At 39.1% G+C, this 21,368-nt stretch overlaps 1 protein-coding gene and 1 pseudogene across 2 annotated transcripts in view; both read left to right on the top strand.

The window, feature by feature from the left end:
- Nucleotides 1-19,422, top strand: part of MRPS14 (mitochondrial ribosomal protein S14) — a 27,523-nt gene extending 8,101 nt beyond the window's left edge. The window contains exons 2-3 of one of the 2 annotated variants that reach the window (XM_002928042.4): nucleotides 4,803-4,961; nucleotides 18,954-19,422. In XM_002928042.4, coding sequence (XP_002928088.1) covers nucleotides 4,803-4,961; nucleotides 18,954-19,136 — 342 coding nt within the window. In that variant the 3' untranslated portion in view covers nucleotides 19,137-19,422. The remainder of the gene's footprint in view (nucleotides 1-4,802; nucleotides 4,962-18,953) is intronic. The other variant, XM_019808812.2, reaches the window with a different exon arrangement.
- On the top strand, nucleotides 6,497-8,796 carry LOC105241527 (annotated as a pseudogene).
- Nucleotides 19,423-21,368: the final 1,946 nt, after the last annotated feature.

Here is a 21,368-nt window from a genome sequence, read left to right as displayed (position 1 = left end):
TCTCTGTCAAATAAATAAATAAAATCTTAAAAAAAAAAAAGAATCCAAAAGTAGATAAATCTGTGTTTAATAATTAACGTTTTAGTATTTTGTCTTATTTGGAAGTGATCTAGATATTTAATGAATTTAACTTACCTCATTATTTAACTTAGGAAAACTTTAAGGTTTCAAGTGACCCAAAAGGTTTGGAGACACTATTTTAAAAATTTAGCTCAAACTTTTTATTTATTTAATCTATTTGTTAAATAATTAAGTTTAGATTATCTACCAAAACTTTATTAAACATTAGACAAAGTCATTATCCTNATTTGGAGACACTATTTTAAAAATTTAGCTCAAACTTTTTATTTATTTAATCTATTTGTTAAATAATTAAGTTTAGATTATCTACCAAAACTTTATTAAACATTAGACAAAGTCATTATCCTAAGGTATTATTTTTTGGTGGGCAGATGTTTAAGAGATAACTTAGGTAGAATAAAGTTTTGTATTTAATATTGATACCTTGAAAGACTTGTCTGTTTTAAACTAGTTTTCACTTCAAATATTTTTTCATATCACATGAACTTGAAAAACATTTGGTTTAGTTTCTCTCTTTCTGAGAGTTTTAGAATGCCTGAATTTTACAAACACTTGCCTTCAAACCAGCTAAGTAGAGTTCTCTTACTAATTAATTTTAGCAGGACCTTGTGGAGGTAGAGAAAATATCTCATATTTACAACATATATGGACACAAATAGACAAGATGTAAACAAAAATTTATAGCATTTGTTTTTACTAGTATTTGTGGAGAGGACATACAGGCCTGATTTCCAAATACCTCTCTGTATGGGGTGGGGGCGGGGGATGAGAAACTTCTCCCTGAAGTTTTGCATTTGCTTCATCTTTTATAATATGCACATTTTGAGAGGAATAGGGGAGGTTTGGGCATTGGTAAAGATAGACGGCTTTTGACTTGTTTCTAGAGTTTCTTTCTGGTTTTGTAGAGATTCTTAAGACAAAAAACTGGATTATAACCTGAATATCAAAGAACCGGCCCACCTTTTTAACTAGATTTGTTTCTTCTTATTAGGCAGATTTTTAACTAAAATGAGAACCAAAAGATTTCTGTCTTTGTAAAATCTGTATAAAATAAAGTCATTCAACCGAGACTTACTTTCTGGTTATACAGTTCAACCTTGGTGTCTGTTAACCTTCTATTAGTATAAAGTATTAGCTTTATACCTTAAAAAGTGTGCTGCTTTTCAGGGGACATGAATTCTTTGCTGGAGGAGGAGGTATCTAGGATATATCTACAAAGATCATTGCGTGAAAGTGCACGCAGCTGGGAGGGATTGGTTATGGTAAAGCAAACCCAGCAGTTTGTTCCCAGTGATTCTGCTAAATTCACTGTCTGGCTTTTGGCATTTACAGGAGTAGCCTGTATACTTTGAACCAAGCGATTAAGCTGAGTGCTCTCTGTAAATTTTGTAGGGAAGGGGAAGTTAAAACAGGCGGATGGGGCTGGTTTTTAAGGAGGGGGATTTTCATTGGATGTGGACCTTATTTGTCTTAAGTGTAATTTTTGTTCTTTTAGCTTGTCAAAGGAGTCCCTGGGGCCAGCCATTATACTAATAAGGCATTTGAGAGCTCTTTCTAAAGAATTTTTTTTTCATAATATATCCAATTTAAAGGGTCTATCGTCTGTCCATTGACAAGTAGGGTCTCATTCAATTTAATATCGACTCATACCAATAAGCCTTTTTATGGTTTACCCAAAGACAAGAGGCATCCAGAGGGTGTAGATAATGCAGCCCCCTTGATCCAAAAGTTTACTCCAAAGAATAGTCTAAGAAAGCAAAGACTTCGTTGCATAGGTGATAAGAATGACGTGTGTTCACGGTCTCCAGTCTCCCACAAACATGAATCACCTTTAGTCACAAACCCCCTAATCTGCGATCCCAGGCAGGTAGTCTGGAATTGGATTTTCTAGAGCTAACAAGCAACGAAGGTTGAGATGACAAAGGCCCATTATGGGCTGGGACCGCTTAGGACAAACTCTCCTGAGAGCCGGCACTGCCAGACAAAGAGAGCTCTGCTTGTAAGTGTGTGTCCCAGGTCCCCAGTCTGTTCAACTGGCCATAGATGTGCACCCCAGTATGTGCACCCTCCGGATGGTGGAGACCACAGAGAATATTCTTGCTGGTCACAAAGCCAAACTCTTAGGACAGAGAACAAGAAGAAAGGAAAACCTTTACCCAGTGTTGGTCTGTTTTGGTGTTTGTGTGCACATTAACTGCTTCAGCTAAGCCTTGGGTCTCTCAGAGCCAGTCTGCTGTGTAGGAGGGGTGTGCTTCCGGGTGGGGAACTGTGTTGTTTCACATTGTATCTCATTGCATGGGAGTTTCTTGAGGTTGGCTGGTGACCCGCTGTCTATCTAACCCTTTCCATGACCAACTTACCCCTAACACGGGAGTCTTCAAGTTAGATGGCAAGCACTCTAACCGCTCTCATTCGCTTGACCTGTGCCCACCAATTTTTTGCAGCTTTTTGGTCTCCAGGATCCCTGTTAGCTATAGCCTTTATGTACACAGAACAAGGTAAACAAACAGTGCTCACCACCAGCACTGATGAAAACACGTCACTGCAGACTGGCCAACGGAAGACCGGGTGCGCCATCATGGACTAAGTCAGCAGCCTCCATTCAGGGAGACTGCAGACAGGAAGTGGGAAAGGGACTAAACCAGCAAACCCAGTAGGTGGGGAACGCAGGCTGGAACAGGGGAAGGGATCCCAATGTGGAATTGCAGAATAAACCAAGTGAGAAGGACAGGCGCTCTGTTAGGATCCCCATCAGTCTAGATGGACCCGTTAACCCCGGACTAGAAAGCCAATTAGATCAGTATCTCCAGTGCAAGAGAAGCAAAGCTGAAACCTAGGGGGGCTTAGCAGTGGCCCTCAGAAATGGCAAGAAGGACTGAACTCAAAAGGGTTCACAGGGTGCCATGCCTGTGTTTCTCATTGTCCCCGAATGCCATCAGAAGTTCAATTCATAGCCCCGCGCTACAGCGAAATCTGTTAAAAAACAGGATTTAACCAAGTAAATTTGGCTTAATTAATTGATTTATGATCAGGCAGCAGCAAGTAGAAAGGAGCTCTAAGGATGTGTAAAAAAATGAGAGTTTTTTTTTTGTTTGTTTTTGGTTTTTTTATATAGGAAGGAAGGTGGGGCAAGAAAATCATTAGCTAAAGAAAAGGGTTGTTTCCAGGCAAGATCACTTTCCCTGGGCGGGGAAGAGCAGGAGGTCTTATGCAGATGGCCTCACCTTTCTTTGGGGGGATGGGGCATGAATTGGCACCCATCAGAAAATTCCTGACTAATCAGTTAAGACTTTTTCTGGGGAGGTTGAAACTGCGAGTAGATTAGGTATCAAGCTCTTGTTTGAGGACCCAGCCCAAGTGATGCCATTTTGGGCCTGTGGTTTCTTTTTACCAAGTAAACATGTGACAGTGAGAAACGTACTGTCTTATTACTAGACCACTGGTGCTAAGAAATATTAGGCCAGTGATAATTTCAAAGTACCCTTTACCCCAGCAGTTCTGCGTGCAAGAACATACCTTGCTGATCTGTAGGAATGCAGGTGAAATAATTTATGTAGGGGGTTACTCAGTGCACCATTGTTTGTGACGATAAATGGTAGGTGTGATCTCACTGTTCACCAGGAGGTCTCAGATTAAATAAATGATGCATCCATGAGAAGGAAAAAATCATTTCCTTCTGTTCTTCTAAGTTCTCAGCTGGGGCCCCTGTAACAAAAGACATGAACAGGAGAAAAGCATACAAATGTGTAAGTTTTATGAGATACATGAGCCTTTTTAAGGAAGTGATGACCAAAGGGTTAAATCTGAGTATTTATGCGAGGTCTGGTGAAGTGGGAAGTTGTGGGGAAGTGTGATAGGAGTGCCAGCTAAGTGTGGTGAACTACACGAACAGCAAGGCCTGTTCTTTCAAATTCCTCTTGGTGTCCCTCCATCTTCAATAAGGGTGCCCATTCCCCCCAACCTTCCCCCCCCCCGCAAAGTATAGGGAGGGCATCACTCACCTGAGGGTCTTACCACCTGCTTCAGGGAGAGGTCTGCAAGTCTTTCCTGCATCTGCTGTTTCTCAAATTCCTTGTGCTTTAAGTAGTCAGTAATGTCAAGGTGCCATATTTTGAGGTCGTGTGCCCTGAACCTTGTCAAGTCCACTGTATGGACAGTGGAATATGCAACCTAAAGAAAATGGAGAAACTTTTTAACATGGATATGAAAGCTCTCCAAGATATGTTGTTAATGAGAAAAAGGGGAGGGCATGAAATATAGGAGAGGGAGTATGTATATGTCTTTGTATAGACAAAGATGTCTGGAAGGATACACAGGATCCAGTAATGGTGGATACCTCTGGAGGTAGAGGGGTGGTCATTAGGTAGGTAAGGGATGAGGTGGGAGGGAATCTACACTGTGTTTCTTTTTATTCTTATTTGGTTTTTGAACCATGTAATTATTAGCCTAAGTGAAAGGCGAACAGAATTATATTAAAACTAAGAAAATTTTTCACTCTCCAACACACCTTATTGGCATTATTAATTATCACCATTTTGGATTAATGTACATTTGTAGAAGTTATTTATTTTAAGTTAAGTCTATTTAAGCTATTAAAGTGATCCAAAATTATTAGAAAAAGAACTATTAGGTCATAAATAGTCAATAGAAGGGATCACAGGATGGAAGACACTGGCAGAGCCTAGGTCTGACAATCCTTCACCTTGTTCCTTGTCTTTTAGATGGTTCCTTCATCAGCTTCAGGCCAAGTTCGAGGTTATTATGTAGACTGGAAAATGTTGCGTGATGTGAAGAGACGAAAAATGGCCTATGAATATGCAGATGAGAGGCTGCGGATCAATTCACTCAGGAAGAATACCCTTTTGCCAAAAGACCTTCAGGTGAGCTAATTCAGATGCCCCTGTCTACCGCAAGATCATTCTCCAATCAGAGCACTATTGATACCGCTGTGACCTAGTAATAATTTAATTTCTGGAGAATATGATCAAAGTCTCCTAGTCAACATAAATTCATACCTTTGAAGTGATTTTAGTGAGTTCCAGAATAAAGAGAACTATTCATTCCCAACTAGCTTTTTAACTGTTTCATTGGATGGCCCTCAGAAAGTAATGGTGCCTGGTAACCACACAAATTGGTCAGTTATTTTGACCTAAGATCTCTGTCTCCCCCACCTCTTCCCACTCTTTCAACTGTCAAGGCATTGGGAGGCTGTGCTGACCCGTGAGGCTGGCCACATGTCTCCTAGGTGGCCTACAGTATTCCTCCCCCAACAGTTCCTAGCCTGCCTCTCTGACCTTTGTCCACCTCTGTCTGCTAAGGTGGCTTTCCATCTAGGTTTCCTTTCTTGTACTCCTTAACTTGAGTAAGAGGATGTCAACCCTATCTGGCTTCCTGAAGCATAAGGTCTTGCACCTATCTGGTGACATAGAATACTTGCATTCAGGAATCTTACCGGGGCGCCTGGGTGCCTCAGTCAGTTAAGCCGCGGACTCCTGATTTCAGCTCAGGTCATGATTTCACCTGCACTCAGCGGGGAATCTGCTTCAGGATTCTCTCTGTCCCTCTTCCTGCTCCTCTCCTGTCTCTCAAATCAGTAAACCTTTAAAGAAACAAAGCAAAAGAGTCTTATCAAGGACTGTAACTCAAACTCAAGGGTAGTCAGACTATCAAAGGCTCAGAGTCATATAAAAAACCACTTACAGAAGCTGGCTGAATAATATACAGGCCATTCATTGCTGTGAATTCTTTTAAATCTTGTCTAGATCAGCCAGATCAGCAGAAAACTGAGTGCTCTGAACTACTGTGTTAGGGCTTTTACCGTATAGCATTAAGCTACTTGCCTATATTTAGGGAGTAGTAAAGAGGTGGCCCCGAGAAACAAGATGTTGTGGAGGAAGTATTGATGAAGACCCCCAGAAGAATTGGCTCTGGTATGAGAACCAGCGGGAGCCTTTCAGAGACTCTGTAAGTTGTAGGAACTGATCCTGACTCTGTCGCCTACCCAGTAGTGTACAAATCAAACTTATGTCACATTTCTAACAACCGTACAGGCTTTTCACAGCACGCACTATGGTGTCCAGTTTTCCCAACACCATTTGTTGAAAAGACTGTCTTTTCCTCATTGTACATTCTTGCCTCTTTTGTCATAGATTAATTGACTATAAAAGCATAGATTTATTTCTGGGCTTCCTATTCCATTGACCTCCTGTGTCTGTTTTTGTGCCAGTACCATACTGTTTTGATTATTATAGCTTTGTGGTATATCTTGAAATCTGGGATTGGGATACCTCTAGCTTTGTTGTTTCTCAGGATTGCTTTGGCTATTCAGGGATTTCTGTGGTTCCAAACAAATTTGTTATAGTTCTATGAAAAATGCTGTTGGCATTTTGATAGGGATTCCACTTAATCTAGATTACTTTGGGTAATATGGACATTTTAATAATAATAATTTTCCGTGACCATGCAGTATCTTTCCATTTTTTGTGTTGTCTTCAATTTCTTTCATCAATGTCTTACAGTTTTCAGAGTATAGATTTTTTACCTTGTTGGTTAAATTGGCAAACATACTGAAAGTAGTAGGTTATTCACTTATGAAGCCAATATGGGGTTAAAACCTAAAAAGTAAAGTACTAAAATCAGTTTTGTCTATGAAAATTAGTCTAAGGATGCACAAAATAAGGTGTAAAATATGACATCATATACGTAAAACATGGAAGGTGGGAATTTAGTGCTTTCAGTTCAAACTTAAACTACAGTCAAGATGTTATTATATAACCCAGTAGTAACCACAAATGAAGAAATTAAAGTAGATAGACAAAAAATAAATCCAAGCATAACACTAAAGAAAATATCAAACCCCAAGGGAAGAGAGCAAGAGAAGAAAAAAGACAAACACAATAAGGACACAATTAACAAACCGGTAATGAGTGCATATCTATCAGTAATTACTTAAATGTGAAGGACTAAATGCTCTAATCAAAAGACATAGAGTGACTAGAATGGATAAAAAAGTAAGACCCATCTACATGCTGCCTACAAGAGACTCACTTCAATACCTGAAGATATATACAAACTGAAAGTGATGGGATAGAAAAACATATACCATGCAAATAGAAGTGAAAAACAAAGAAAGCCAGGCTAACAGTACCTTAGGCGTGTTTTCTGCACTCTGGGGATGGCAGAGGGAGAGGTAAACCAAAGTTTCTTTCTCAAGCTGGAAAGCCCATCCGNGGAAAAACATACCATGCAAATAGAAGTGAAAAACAAAGAAAGCCAGGCTAACAGTACCTTAGGCGTGTTTTCTGCACTCTGGGGATGGCAGAGGGAGAGGTAAACCAAAGTTTCTTTCTCAAGCTGGAAAGCCCATCCGACTCAGCCGTGATTTTACCTAGCACTCCGCAGACCTGTGCCGATCCACCATCTCCCCGTACAAGCAGTTCAGGAAAGCAAGCTATAAATGCAACACTTAGAGAATGATTAAGGAAAACTGGATCTTCATTTAATTCCTGTTGCAGTGTGGTAAAACGTCTTAAAGTAGTAATGAAGAAAACGATTAGATTTTTCCAGAGACACCAGCATCTTCAACAGAAGAAAACTGTTTGGTATTTCAGGAAAATTCAGACAGTAAATTTGAAGAAAGTACATATTTGAAAAATACCTTCAAGGGGCGCCTGGGTGGCACAGCGGTTAAGCGTCTGCCTTCGGCTCAGGGCGTGATCCTGGCATTGTGGGATCGAGCCCCACATCAGGCTCTTCTGCTATGAGCNGTCTTAAAGTAGTAATGAAGAAAACGATCAGATTTTTCCAGAGACACCAGCATCTTCAACAGAAGAAAACTATTTGGTATTTCAGGAAAATTCAGACAGTAAATTTGAAGAAAGTACATATTTGAAAAATACTTTCAAGAATGTCAGTGCAGGGGCGCCTGGCTAGGTCAGTTGATAGAGCATGGAACTTTTGATCTCAGGGTTGTAAGTTCGAGCCCCAGGTCAGGTGTAGAGACTACTTGAAAATAAATCTTAAAAAAAAAAAAAAAAAAAAAANNAAAAAAAAAAAAAAAAAAAGAATATCAGTGCATGTGAATCTGAATCACTTGGTACTGAGGCATGCAGTGATCTCCACAGTGGCTTTGTAAGTGAAGATCTTCCCAAACGAGGATTAAGAAAAAGCAAAATTGGTGAAAAGATTGAGGAGAAAGAATACACTTTCTTCGGAGGCTAAAACCGGTCAAAATGTACAGATCGAAGACTGACCTGTCTCAGGCTGCTGTTGCTTTATGCGTTGCATCAGCTATGTCTGAGGAGAAACCCAGCCTTACTCAGTTGACAGACCACTGTGCATTAGATGATAAATTCCTAGACTATAACAGAAACGAAGAAGACTTTATGGGTGTTTAATTCATAATATTTTTCTCCAGTATTCCTGGGAATGACAACTTAAAAGATAATACATTTTAAAAGGAAGGTAAAAACAATTAGGACTGAGAGAAAGGTATCTTGATGAACATCAGTTTAAGGCACTCTGTTATATCGCTGTAAAATAAGCTCTAAAATTTAAAATTTAGTATTTTGGATAAATTTGCCAAAGAAAACTTGACATTTAAAGAAATGTGAAAAGAAACTTAGATTATGTTTAAAAAAATAATTTGGGGGGCACCTGGGTGGCTCAGTCATTAAGCGTCTGCCTTTGGCTCAAGGCTGATCCCAGGGTCCTAGGATCGAGCCCTGCATCGGGCTCCCTGCTCTGCGCGAAAGCCTGCTCCTCCCTCTCCCACTCCCCCTGCTGGTGTTCCCTCTCTCGCTGTGTGTCCAATAAATAAAATCTTTAAAAAATAATAATAATAATATTAATTTGGGCATTTCTGGAAGTCAGCTTTTTATTTTAAAGTTTTTATTTAAATAATCTTTACACCCAGTGTGGGGCTCAAATTCACGACCCTGCGGTCAAGCGTCACATACTCCACTAACTGAACCAGCCAGGTGCCCCTGGAAGTTAGTTTTAATACATCGTTTTGTTTATTGTGGTAAAAAAGTTTTATTTTAAATATTAAAAAATAGTCTGGTAAATTTCTAAACCTTAAGTGATCTAAAAATGCCTGCCTGTTTCCTAAGTTTATGAACCTTGTTTCCATCTATTTCCCACATATTTCCATCAGGATGGTGTAGCAGGTAATTAAATGTGTTCGTATGTCCAAAACTTAAAAAAAAAAAAAAATAAGACTTTAGAACAGAGACTGTAGCAAGAGACAAGGGCATTATATAGTGATAAAGGAATCGATCCAACAAGAGGATATAGTAATTGTAAATATCTCTGCACCCAACATAGGAGCACCTAAATACATAAAGCAAATATTAATAGATACAAAGGGAGAGATTGACAGTAAAACAAAATGGTAGGGAGCTTTAACACCTCATTTACCTCAGTGGTAGACCATCCAGAAAGAAAATCAATAAGGAAGCCGTGGCTTTGAAAGACACATTAGACCAGACAGATCTACAGATACATATATAGACATTCTATCCAAAAACAGCAGAATACACATTCTTTTCAAGTACACAGGGAACATTCTCTAGGATAGATCACATGTAAGGTCATAAAACAAGTCTCAATGTATATAAGAGGATTGAAATCATATCAGACATCTTTTCTGACCATAACAGTATGAAACTAGAAATAAATTACAAGAAAAAAAAAAAACACTTGGAGGATAAACAACATGATGCTAAGCAACAAATGAATCAGGAAAAAAACAGAAAATAAAATACATGGAGACAAATGAAAATGAAAACCGTGAAGTCCAAAATCTTTAGGACACAGCAAAGGCCTTTCTAAGAGGGAAGTTTAGAGTCCTGCAGGCTCATTTAGAGTCATACAGGCTTGTTTCTACCCCAAGAAACAAGAAAAATCTCAAATAAACAACCTAACACTTAGAGGAGCCAGAAAAAGAACAAATCTCAAAGCTAGTAGATGGAAGGAAATAATGAAGATCAGAACAGAAATAAATGAAATAGACGTGAAAAAAAAAACAATAGAAAAGATCAATGATAGAGCTGAGTTCTTTGGAAAGATAAACAAAATTGACAAACATTTAGCCCAACTTACCAAGAAAAAGTAAGGAATGAAATCAGAAATTAAAGAGAGGAAATAACAACTAACATTACAGAAATACAGTTGATTACAAGAGAATATTTGAAAAATTATATGCCAACAAATTGGACAACCTAGAAGAAATGGATGAATTCTTAGAAACCTGTAATTTCCAACAACCGAATCTGTAAGAGATAGAAAATTTGAACAGACCTATTACTAGTGTAATGAAGTTGAATTGGTAATCAAGAAACTCCCAACAAACAAAATTCCAGGACCAGATGTCTTCACAGGTGAATTCTACAAAATATTTAAAGAAGAGTTAATATGTATTCTTCTCAAACTATTCCAGTAATTAAAAGAGGAAGGGAAACTTCCAGATTCATTCTACATAGCCCCCATTACCCGATACAAAAACCAGGCAGAGATACTACAAAAAAAGAAAACCACAGGCCTAAATCTCTGATGAACATAGGTTAAAAAAATAAAATTACGGGGCCTCTGGGAGGCTCAGTCATTAAACATCTACCTCTGGCTCAGGTCATGATCCCAGGGTCCTGGGATCAAGCCCCGTGTCAGGCTCCCTGCTCAGTGGGGAGCCTGCTTCTCCCTCTCCAACTCCCCCTGCTTGTGTTCCCTCTCTCGCTGTCTGTCCAATAAATAAAATCTTTAAAAAAACGAATACTTAAAAAAAATTAGCAAAGCAATGTCAACAATAAAGGGTCATTCACCATGGTCAAAGGGATTTATTTNGCTGTCTGTCCAATAAATAAAATCTTTAAAAAAACGAATACTTAAAAAAAATTAGCAAAGCAATGTCAACAATAAAGGGTCATTCACCATGGTCAAAGGGATTTATTTCAGGGATACAGGAGTGGTTCACTTTTGGCAAATCAGTCAACATGATACTCAAACTAACAAGAAAGGATAAAAACCATATGATCATCTCAGTAGATGAATTTGACAAAATACAACAGCCATTCGTGATAAAAGTCAACAAAGTGGATTTAGAGAGAACATACCTCAATGAAAGTCATATATGAAAAATCTACAGCCATTGTCACACTCAGTGGTGAAAAATTGAAAGCTTTTCCACTAAGTTAGGAAACAAGACAAAGATGTCCACTTTCACTACTTCTCTTCAACATAGTACTGGAACTCTTAACTGCAGCAGTCACACAAGGAAAAGAAAGAAAAGGCATCAAAATTGGTAAAGAAGTAAAACTGTCACTGTTTACAGATGACCTGATACTATATAGAGAAAACCCAGGAGCACCTGGGTGGCTCAGTTGGTTAAGCATCCGACTCTTGATTTCAGCTCAGTTCATGATCTCAGGATCATGAGATCTAGCCCTGTGTCAGGCTCCACTCTCAGCACAGTCTGTTTGAGAGATTCCCTCTCCCCCTCCCCCAAGGAGGAGTGCATGCGTGCATGTGTGCTCTCTTTCTAAGATAAATAAAATCTTAAAAAAAGAAAAAGAAAACCCAAATGACTCCATCAAAGAACAATTAACAACTGATAAATGATTTTAATAAAGGTGCAAGACAAAAAATTAATATACAGAAACGTATTACATTTCCATATATTAATAATGAAGTAGCAAAAAGAGAAATTAACAATCCCATTTACAATTACACCAAAAAGAATAAAGTGCCAAGAAAATATTTAATGCTTATAGTTTGTTTAATTTAGTGGCTTTCATATATGCATTTTCTTATTTAACTTATGCACTTTTAATATGTTAATTACTGTGCTTTCTCACAGTCTAGCACAGGGTCAGTCATACTTGTCATATCGAAGTGAATATAATCACACACATTAATATGCACATATACAAAAATAAATCTCTACTGAGAGATCCTTAATGCAAGCTTCTGTAGCCAGATAAGAACACCATAAGAAACTACAGGGGTGCCTAGGTGGCTTATTTGGTTAAGCTTCTGACTCTTGATTTCAGCTGAGATCATGATCTCAGGTTTGTGAGATCGAGCCCTTCATCGGGCTCTGTGCTGGGTGAGGAGTCTGCTTAAGATTCTCTTCCTTCCTTCCTTCCTTCCTTCCTTCCTTCCTTCCTTCCTTCCTTCCTTCCCTCCCTCCCTCCCTCCCTCCCTCCTTCCCTCTCTCTCCCTCTCTCTCCCCCTTTCCCTCTCTCCCTCTAAAAAAAAAAAAAGAAGGAAAGAAAGAAAGAAAGAAAAAGAAAAGAAACTATAGGCCAATATCCCTGAAGAATATAGATGCAAAAATTTTCAACAAAATACTAGCAAATCATATTCAGTAGCATATTAACAGTATCATCCACCATGATCAAATGGGATCTATCCCTGGGATGCAGGGATGGTTCAATATATGCAAACCAACAAATATAGTATACCACATTAATAGAATGAAATATAAAAATCATATGGTCATCTCAACAGGTGCAGAAAAGCATTTGACAAAATTCAACATTATTTCATGATAAAAGCTCTCAAGAAATTGGGTGTAGAAGAAATGTGTAACAAAATAATAAGCCCATAGCTAACATTACACTCAGTGGTGAAAGGTTGAAAGCTTTTCACCTAAGATCAGGAACAGGAAAAGGGTGCCCACTCTTGGTTCTTTTATTCAGCCCAGTACTCTGGCAAGAAAAATTTTTTAAAAGGCATTCAAATCAGAAACAAAGAAGTGGGGCGCCTGGCTGGCTAGTTGGTGGAGAATGAGCACTTGTTCTCCGGTCATGAGTTCAAGTCCTACATCAGGTGTGGGGGGAAAAAAAGAAATGAAGAGGTAAAACTGTCTTTGTTTGCAGATGTGATCTTATGCATGGAAAATCCTAAGGACTGTACCAGATACTGTTAGAACTGATCAATGAATTCAGTAAAGTTGAAGGATACAAAAATCAGTTGTGTTTGTATAGCCTAGCAACAAAATGTATGAAAAAGAAATTACACAGTCCCATGTACAATAGCATCAAAATCAGTACAATACTTAGGAATAAAATTAAGGAGGGGAAAGATCTGTATGCTGAAAACTATAAGGCATTGATGAAAGAAATTGAAGAAGACAGAAACAAAAAAATGTCCTGTGTTCATGGATCAGAAGAATTAATATTGTTAAAATGTCCATACTTGGGGCACCTGGGTGGCTTAGTCAGTTTAGTGTCTGACTCTTTCAACTCAGGTCATGATCTCAGAGTTGTGAGATCGAGCCCCGTGGCAGGCTCCGCCCTCTGCCCTTCCTCTCTCTCTCTAAAATAAATAAGTCTTGGGGCGCCTGGGTGGCGCAGTCGTTAGGCGTCTGCCTTCGGCTCAGGGCGTGATCCCGGCTTTATGGGGTCGAGCCCCACATCAGGCTCCTCTGCTATGAGCCTGCTTCTTCCTCTCCCACTCCCCCTGCTTGTGTTCCCTCTCTCGCTGGCTGTCTCTGTCAACTAAATAAATAAAATCTTTTAAAAAATAAATAAATAAAAATAAAATAAAATAAATAAGTCTTGAAAAGGAAATGCCCATACTACACAAAGCTATTTATAGACTTCTTGTAATCGCTATCAAAATTCCAATGGTATTTTTCACAGAAATAAAAAAAAATCCTAAAATTCATATGGATTCACAAAAGAGCCCTGAATAGCCAAAACAATTCCGAGAAAGAACAAAACTGGGGGCAACACACTTCTTAATTTAAAACTTTATTATAGGGGCTCCTGGCTGGCTCAGTCAGTGGAATGTATGACTCTTGATCTCAGGGTTATGAGTTCACTCCCCACATTGGGTGTTGAGATTACTTAAAAATAAAATCTTTACAGAAAAAAACACTTTATTACAAAGTTGTAATATTCAAGATCGATACTGCATTAAAACAGACACCTAGAACAATGGAAGATTACCAAGAGTCCAGGAGTAAACCCACTCATATATTGGTCAACAAATATTCAACAAGGGAACCCAAACTACTCAATGGGGAGAGAATAGTTGCTTTAATAAATGGTGTGGGGAAACTGGATGTTCATGTGCAAAAGAATGAAATCGGACCCCTATCTTACACCACTCACAATAATTAACTCGAAATGTGTGAAAAGTTAACAGTAAAACCTGAAACTGTAAATCTTCTACAAGAAAACATAAGGGAAAAGCTCCTTGACATTAGTCTTGGCGGTGGTTGTTTAGCTATGACACCAAAAGCACAAGCAACAAAAGCAAAAATAAGTGGGACTGCATAAAAGTAAATGCTTCTGCACAGCAAAAGACCTGTGCTAATATCCAAAATATATAAGGCGTTCCTATAATTCAATAGCCAAAAAAAAAAAAGCCAAAAACCCTTAAGTTGAAAAATGAACAGAGAACCTGAATAGACATTTTTCCAAAGAAGACCTACAAATGTCCCAAACAGGTACATGAAAAGATGCTCAGTATCACTTATGATCAGGAAAATGCGAGTCAAAACCACAATGAGCTATCCATAACTGTTAGAAAGAATGACTATTATCAAAAAGACAAAGGTTAAGTTTTGGCGAGGATGTGGAGAAAAGGGAACCCTTGTGCACTGTTGGTGGGAATGTAAATTGGTGCACTAATNAAGTCAAAACCACAATGAGCTATCACCTCATAACTGTTAGAAAGAATGACTATTATCAAAAAGACAAAGGTTAGTTTTGGCGAGGATGTGGAGAAAAGGGAACCCTTGTGCACTGTTGGTGGGAATGTAAATTGGTGCACTAATTACCGAAAACTGGAGGTTCCTCAAATAGTTAAAAATGGAACTACCATATGGTCCAGTAGTTCTACTTCTGAGTATCTGAAGAAAATGAAAATAGTAATTCAAGCAGATATCTGCACCTCCATGTTCGCAGCAGCAGTATTCACAATAGCCAAGACCTGGAAGCAACCTAAGTGTTAGCAAATGAATGTGATACTTATTCAGAGAAAATGTGGGACACACACAGACGCACACAATATGCAGTAGTATTTTGCCTTTTGCAATAACATGAATGTACTTTGGGAGAATTACGTTAAATAAGTCAGAGAAAGACAAATACTGTTTGATTTCACTTATATTTGGAACGTGGAGTAAGTTGAGCTCAGAGGAACAGATTAGAATGGTGGTTACCAATGGCTGGGAGGTAGGAGAAATGGGGCATCTAGGGCAAAGTGTACAAACTTCTCTCTATAAGATGAGTAAGTTCTGAGAATCTAACATATAAAATGGAATTTATAGTTAACAATACTGTATTATATGCTTGAACGTTGCTGAGAGAGTAAATGTTAAATGTTCTCATCACAAGAAGTAATTATTTGGGATGATGATGTTCAGTAGCCCTTATTGTGGTAGTTATTTTGCAGCGTATACATGTATCAGATCACCACAGTGTGTTATATGATGTTATATGTCACTTATATCTCAGTAAAGCTGGAGAAAAAAACATAGGAGCAGACAACAGAAATATGTTCACATATTTTCCAAATGACTTAAACCAAAATGTATGTAGTGGTGAAAAACCGAGGGCTTTTCCTGTAAGAACCGAAACAAGACAAGGATATCTGCTCTTGCTGCATTATTCTACATAGTACGGGAAGTCCCGGCCACAGCATTCAGACAATGAATCAATGAATCAGTGAATCGATGACATCCAAACTGGTAAGGAAGAAGTTAAACTGTCACTATTTGCAGATGACATGATACTATAGAAAACCCTAAAGACTCCAACAAAAAACTATTAGAAATAATAAATGAATTCAGTAAAGTTGCAGGATACAAAATTAATAGACAGAAATTGGTTGCATTTCTATACACTAATGACAAAGTAGCAGAAAGAGAAATTAAGAAAACAGTGTCATTTACAATTGCACCAAAAACAACAAAATACTTAGGAATGAACTTAACCAGGTTGGTGAAAGACGTATACTCTGAAAACTATAAAACACTGATGAAAGAAATTGAAGACAATACAAACAAATGGAGAGATATCCCATGCTCATGGGTTGGAAGGATTAATACTGTTAAAATGTCCATACTGTCCAAAGCATTCTACAGATTCAGTGCAATCCCTATCAAAATACCAACAGCAATTTTCACAGAACTAGAACAAATAATATTAAAATGTTTATGGAACCACTTAAGAGCCCAGATAGCCAAAGTAATCTTGAGAAAGAACAAAGCTAGAGGTATCCCAGTGCCAGATTTCAAGATAACAACAAAGCAATAATAGTCAAAACAGTGTAGTACTGGCACAGAAATAGACATATAGATCATTGGAACAGAATAGAGAGCACAGAAATAAATTGAGTTAATCTACGAGAAAAGAGGCAACAATGTACAACGGGGGCAAAGACAGTCTCTTCAATAAATGCAGTTGGGAAGCTGGACAGCTACATGCAAAAGAATACAACTAGACCACTTAGATCATACATAAAAATAAACTCAAAATGGATTAAAGGCCTAAATTTGAGACCTGAAACCATAAAACTCCTAGAAGAAAATACAGGCAATAATTTCTTTGACATTGACTGTAGCAACATTTTTCTAGCTATGTCTCCTCAGGCAAGGGAAACAAAAGCACAAATAAACTCTTGGGACTAACACCACAATAAAAGTTTTGCACATCAAAGGAAACCATCAACAAAGTAAAAAGACATCTACTGAATAGAAATTTGCAAATGATATATTGGAAATGGTAAGAAATCAGTAGCCAAGTTTTATAAAGAACTTCTACAACTGAACACCCAAAAAGCAAATAATCCAATTTAAAAATAGGCAGAGGGGGGAAAAGATTGGCAGAGGACCTGAATAGACATTTTTCTGAAGAAGACATCCAAATGGACAACAGACACGAGAAAAGATGCTCCACGTCACTCATCATCAGGGAGATGCCAGTCAAAACTACAAGATGTCACCCTCACACCTGTCAGAATGGCTAGAAGTAAAAAGACAAGAAATAACAAGTATGGGCAAGGATGTGGATTAAAGAGAAACTTTGTGTTGGGAATATAAGTTGGTATAGGCACTGTGGAAGACAGTATGGAGGCTGCTCAAGTAATTGAACATAGAACTACCATATGATTCAGTAATTACACTACTGGGTATTTACCTGTGGAAAACAAAAACACTAATTCAAAGACACATGCACCCCAGTGTTTCCTGCAGCTTTACGATAGCCAAGATATGGAAGCAACGCAAGTGTCCATCAATAAAAAAAATGGATAAAGAAGATTTGGGGGGGGGGCGCCTGGGTGGCACAGCGGTTAAGCGTCTGCCTTTGGCTCAGGGCATGATCCCGGCGTTCTGGGATCGAGCCCCACATCAGGCTCTTCCGCCATGAGCCTGCTTCTTCCTCTCCCACTCCCCCTGCTTGTGTTCCCTCTCTCGCTGGCTGTCTCTATCTCTGTCGAATAAATAAATAAAATCTTTAAAANTTATGCTAAGTGAAATAAGAGAAAAACAAATGCCATAAGATTTCACTTACATGTGGAATCTAAAAAAAAAAAACAAAAAAACCCCCCAAAAAAACCAGAAACAGACCCATAAATACAGAGAAGAAACTGATGGTTGCCAGGATTGGAGGGGAGAGATGGGCACAAGGAGTGAAACAAAAAAAACCCCCAAAAAAACCAGAAACAGACCCATAAATACAGAGAAGAAACTGATGGTTGCCAGGATTGGAGGGGAGAGATGGGCACAAGGAGTGAAGGGGAGTGGGAGGTACAGGCTTCCCATTATGGAATGAATAAGTCATAGGGATGAAAGGCGCAGCACAGGGGATGTAGTCAGTGGTACTGTGACAGTGTGGTGTGGTGACAGATGGTAGCTACCCTTGCGGTCAGTACAGCATAATGGATAGACGGGTTGAATCACTGTGCTGTACACCTGAAACCAATGTAACCATGTTTCAACTATATTTCAATAGAAATAAGATTCAAAAAAAATTATGTAGCTTCCCTATTCATAATAGTTCAAAACTGGAAACCACCCAGATGTCCATCAGCTGTAGAATGGATAAATGAAAAATGGTATATTCACACAGTGAAAATCACCACCAATGAGAACGAACAGATTACAACACATGCAGCAGTATGGATGAATCTCTCAAGCATATTATTGAATGAAAGAAGCCAAAGAAAAATGAATAAAAAAGAATGCCTATTGTATGGTTAGATTTATATAAAATCTAAATAAGAGGAACTCATCTGTGGTGTTGGTAATCAGGTGAGCTGCTGGCTAACAGTGTCTGTGTTCAGTGTCCAAAAGGAGGCACAGGTGGGGCCTGGGGTGCTGATCAGGTTTGTATTCCAGTTGCTTATTACAGAGCTGTTCTGTTGAAAGTGAATGAGCTTTACACGTAACAGTTTGTGGATTCTTGCGTATCTGTGACAATATTCCTATAAACTTTTTAAAAATTGTATTGGGAGGGGCGCCTGGGTGGCTCAGCCATTGAGTATCTGCCTTCCGCTCAGGTTGTGATCCCAGGGTCCTGGGATCGAGCCCCACATTGGGCTCCCTGCTCTGCGGGAAGCCTGCTTCTCCCTCTCCCACTCCCCCTGCTTTGTGTTCCCTCTCTCGCTGTGTCTGTCAAATAAATAAATGAAATCTTAAAAAAAAAAAATTTTACTGGGAGCATGCCAGACATTTCTGTCATTTTTCTGGTCTATTTGTTTCTACCCCGAGGTTAAGGTTCACTACTGTGTCTAAGGTTTTTTGGGCAAACTGGCTACACTAGTGAATCTAGCCCTTTGTTCCCTCACTCTATGCATGGACTTAAGCATATAGAAGAGCTGTGTGCATGTGATCTGTGTAGTAATGTTGTGACTTCCCTTAGGAGGTGGCCGATGGAGAAATTGCTGCCCTTCCCCGGGATAGCTGCCCTGTTAGAATCCGAAATCGGTGTGTTATGACGTCCCGTCCCCGTGGTGTGAAGCGGCGTTGGAGGCTTAGTCGTATTGTCTTCCGTCACTTAGCGGACCACGGGCAGCTGTCGGGGGTCCAGCGAGCAATGTGGTGACCCACTCTGGAACCTGCTGAGCAGGGAGACCAGTTCTGGCAAGAAGAGCCCTCTCGAGTGTCTAGAAAACCTAGTGTTTTAGGGGTCCAGCATGGGAGTCTAATCTGCCTGATGCTGCCTGTGGTTAAATTACTTTTTAATTTTAAATTAAGAAATTTGGATGTTTCATTGTCAGTGAATGCTATTTGTGAATTCTCTCTTCTCTTGGACTTAAAAATTAACCATACTGTTTCCATACATAGTACGAGAAGTAGAGTAATAAAAAATATTCTGTGAAAATGTTCTCTATATGCCTGCCTTTTCCTTCACACTTAATCTTTTAGCAACATTTGAGGGTTCCTGTATTTTTAAGGGAATTATGTCATAAAGCAATATTATCTAAAAGTTAATGCAACTCATGGACAAGTCGCTCATCTGTGGCCATTTGTAATCGTGGGCTGGCTTCCCTGACCTGCACAGCGCACTGTACTGCTAGCTCTTGCTGGGGAAACGATGCGTTAGAAGGTACAACTGATGTTCTTGGTTATCTGACTCATGCTCCACTTCTCGGTGGAGCTGGACAAAAGGCAGAAGCATGAAATGTTTCTTGTTCCATCTTAAGCCTTTAGAATAAAACGTCTCTTAAAGCCTCTGAAAATCTATCCAAAGAGGAAAAGTTTTGTTGGAATATTATGTATTTTCTTTATTCTGGTTTATCTGTAACAGAAATGAGTAAGGGTAGCAAAAGATTGTCTTGTTCAGTAACTCACCAGTGCTCAGCCCAGTGATAGAAATGTCCAGGGTGTAGTATGGAAGCACTCACTTAACATCAGGAAAGTGTTCCCGTAGCTGACATCTGAACTTAAATCAAGAGGCAAGGGAAGAGATTTTTGCAGAGGGAACCAGGGAAGCGGAGGTGCAAAGACATCAAAGAGTGCAACTGCAGCCCCTCTGTGGTATGAGAAATACGAAACGGAAGACAAAGGCCATATGATGGAAGACACCACATTCTGTGAAGGTAAGACTTAACTGAAATACCAGCTATTGGAGAGTTTTAAGCAGAGGAATGATCTCATCAGTTGCTCTCCAGATAACTGACAGCGGTGTGGTTGATCTAGGCCACAAGCGGAAAGGCTCCAGAAAGATAACCAGTTAGGAGGATGTCGTAATCATTCTGGAAAACCAGCTGAACAAAGGGAGTTAAGGCAGACAAGAGGATAGATTTTAAAAAGTCTTAGAAATTGGGCAAGACTTAGAGACTGATTATATTTAAGAGGTGAAGGGACCTGTGGGTTTCTGGTAAGGGTGACTGGATGGATGGCAGAAGGCAACCCCAAGATAGAGAATATGGGCAGAAAACAATCAGTTGGGAGGAAACCAGGCATGAGTTCAGGTTTCAGTGGTGCTGTTTGAGATGCTTGTCTTCCCAGTGGAGAAGACTGGTGTGCAGCTGGATAGCAGAGTCTGGAATTTCGGTGGAGGTGAAGCTGTGAGGGAATTCTCACAAACCTTGGATTCATGTTTCCCAAATTTATATTACAGCTTACCAACTGGAATGCTCTAGCTAATATCCCAGCTAGTAACTAGGGTTAATCGGGTTATAACTAGAACGTTTGTTGATTTCTGGCGTATCATTGATAGGACACCCTCTTTTCATTTGTTTTCATTTGACTTGGGCATCCAAGTAGGATCCATCAATTTTGTTTGGTTGCTGTGCTTCTCATTCCTGTTTTCATGTCACTGGTTTGTTGGAAGAGCCAGGTCATTTGTCATATAGAATGGCCAGCATTTGGCTGTTTGCTTCTTCATGTGTCCTTTAATTTATTCCCGTCCCTAAAAACTCATAGTTACATTCAGAGGCTTGACTAGATTTGGGTTTAGTATTTTAGGAATGAATTTTCACAAGTGTGCTGTGTACTATTTCCCATCCCATCAGAAGGCACCTTTCTGGTTGTCCTCCCACTATTGGGTCCTGTATCCTGTTGATTTAATGAAGGATTTTTGGTATTTCATCACTTTCTGGGATAAGATAATTCAGGCTTACCTTGTGTTTTCTGCCTCAGACATTTTTTAAGGGTCCCTGGTCCTTTTAGTACAAAATGTTTAGAGACCACATCTGCGCACTAAGGGTGTTGCTGTTTGCTACTGAATTCTGAATTGTGCTTGCCTTTAAGCCCTTTTGGCAGATGTTGCTAAGAAATGTGCATTTTTAAAAAATGGTAAATTTGTATTGATTCTGTACTTGTTAAAGTT

The sequence above is a fragment of the Ailuropoda melanoleuca genome, chromosome 8 (genome assembly GCF_002007445.2).
Source record: "Ailuropoda melanoleuca isolate Jingjing chromosome 8, ASM200744v2, whole genome shotgun sequence".
Lineage (NCBI taxonomy): Eukaryota > Metazoa > Chordata > Mammalia > Carnivora > Ursidae > Ailuropoda > Ailuropoda melanoleuca.
Note: the sequence above shows the minus strand (reverse complement) of the source record. Positions and strands in the feature narration are given on the sequence as shown.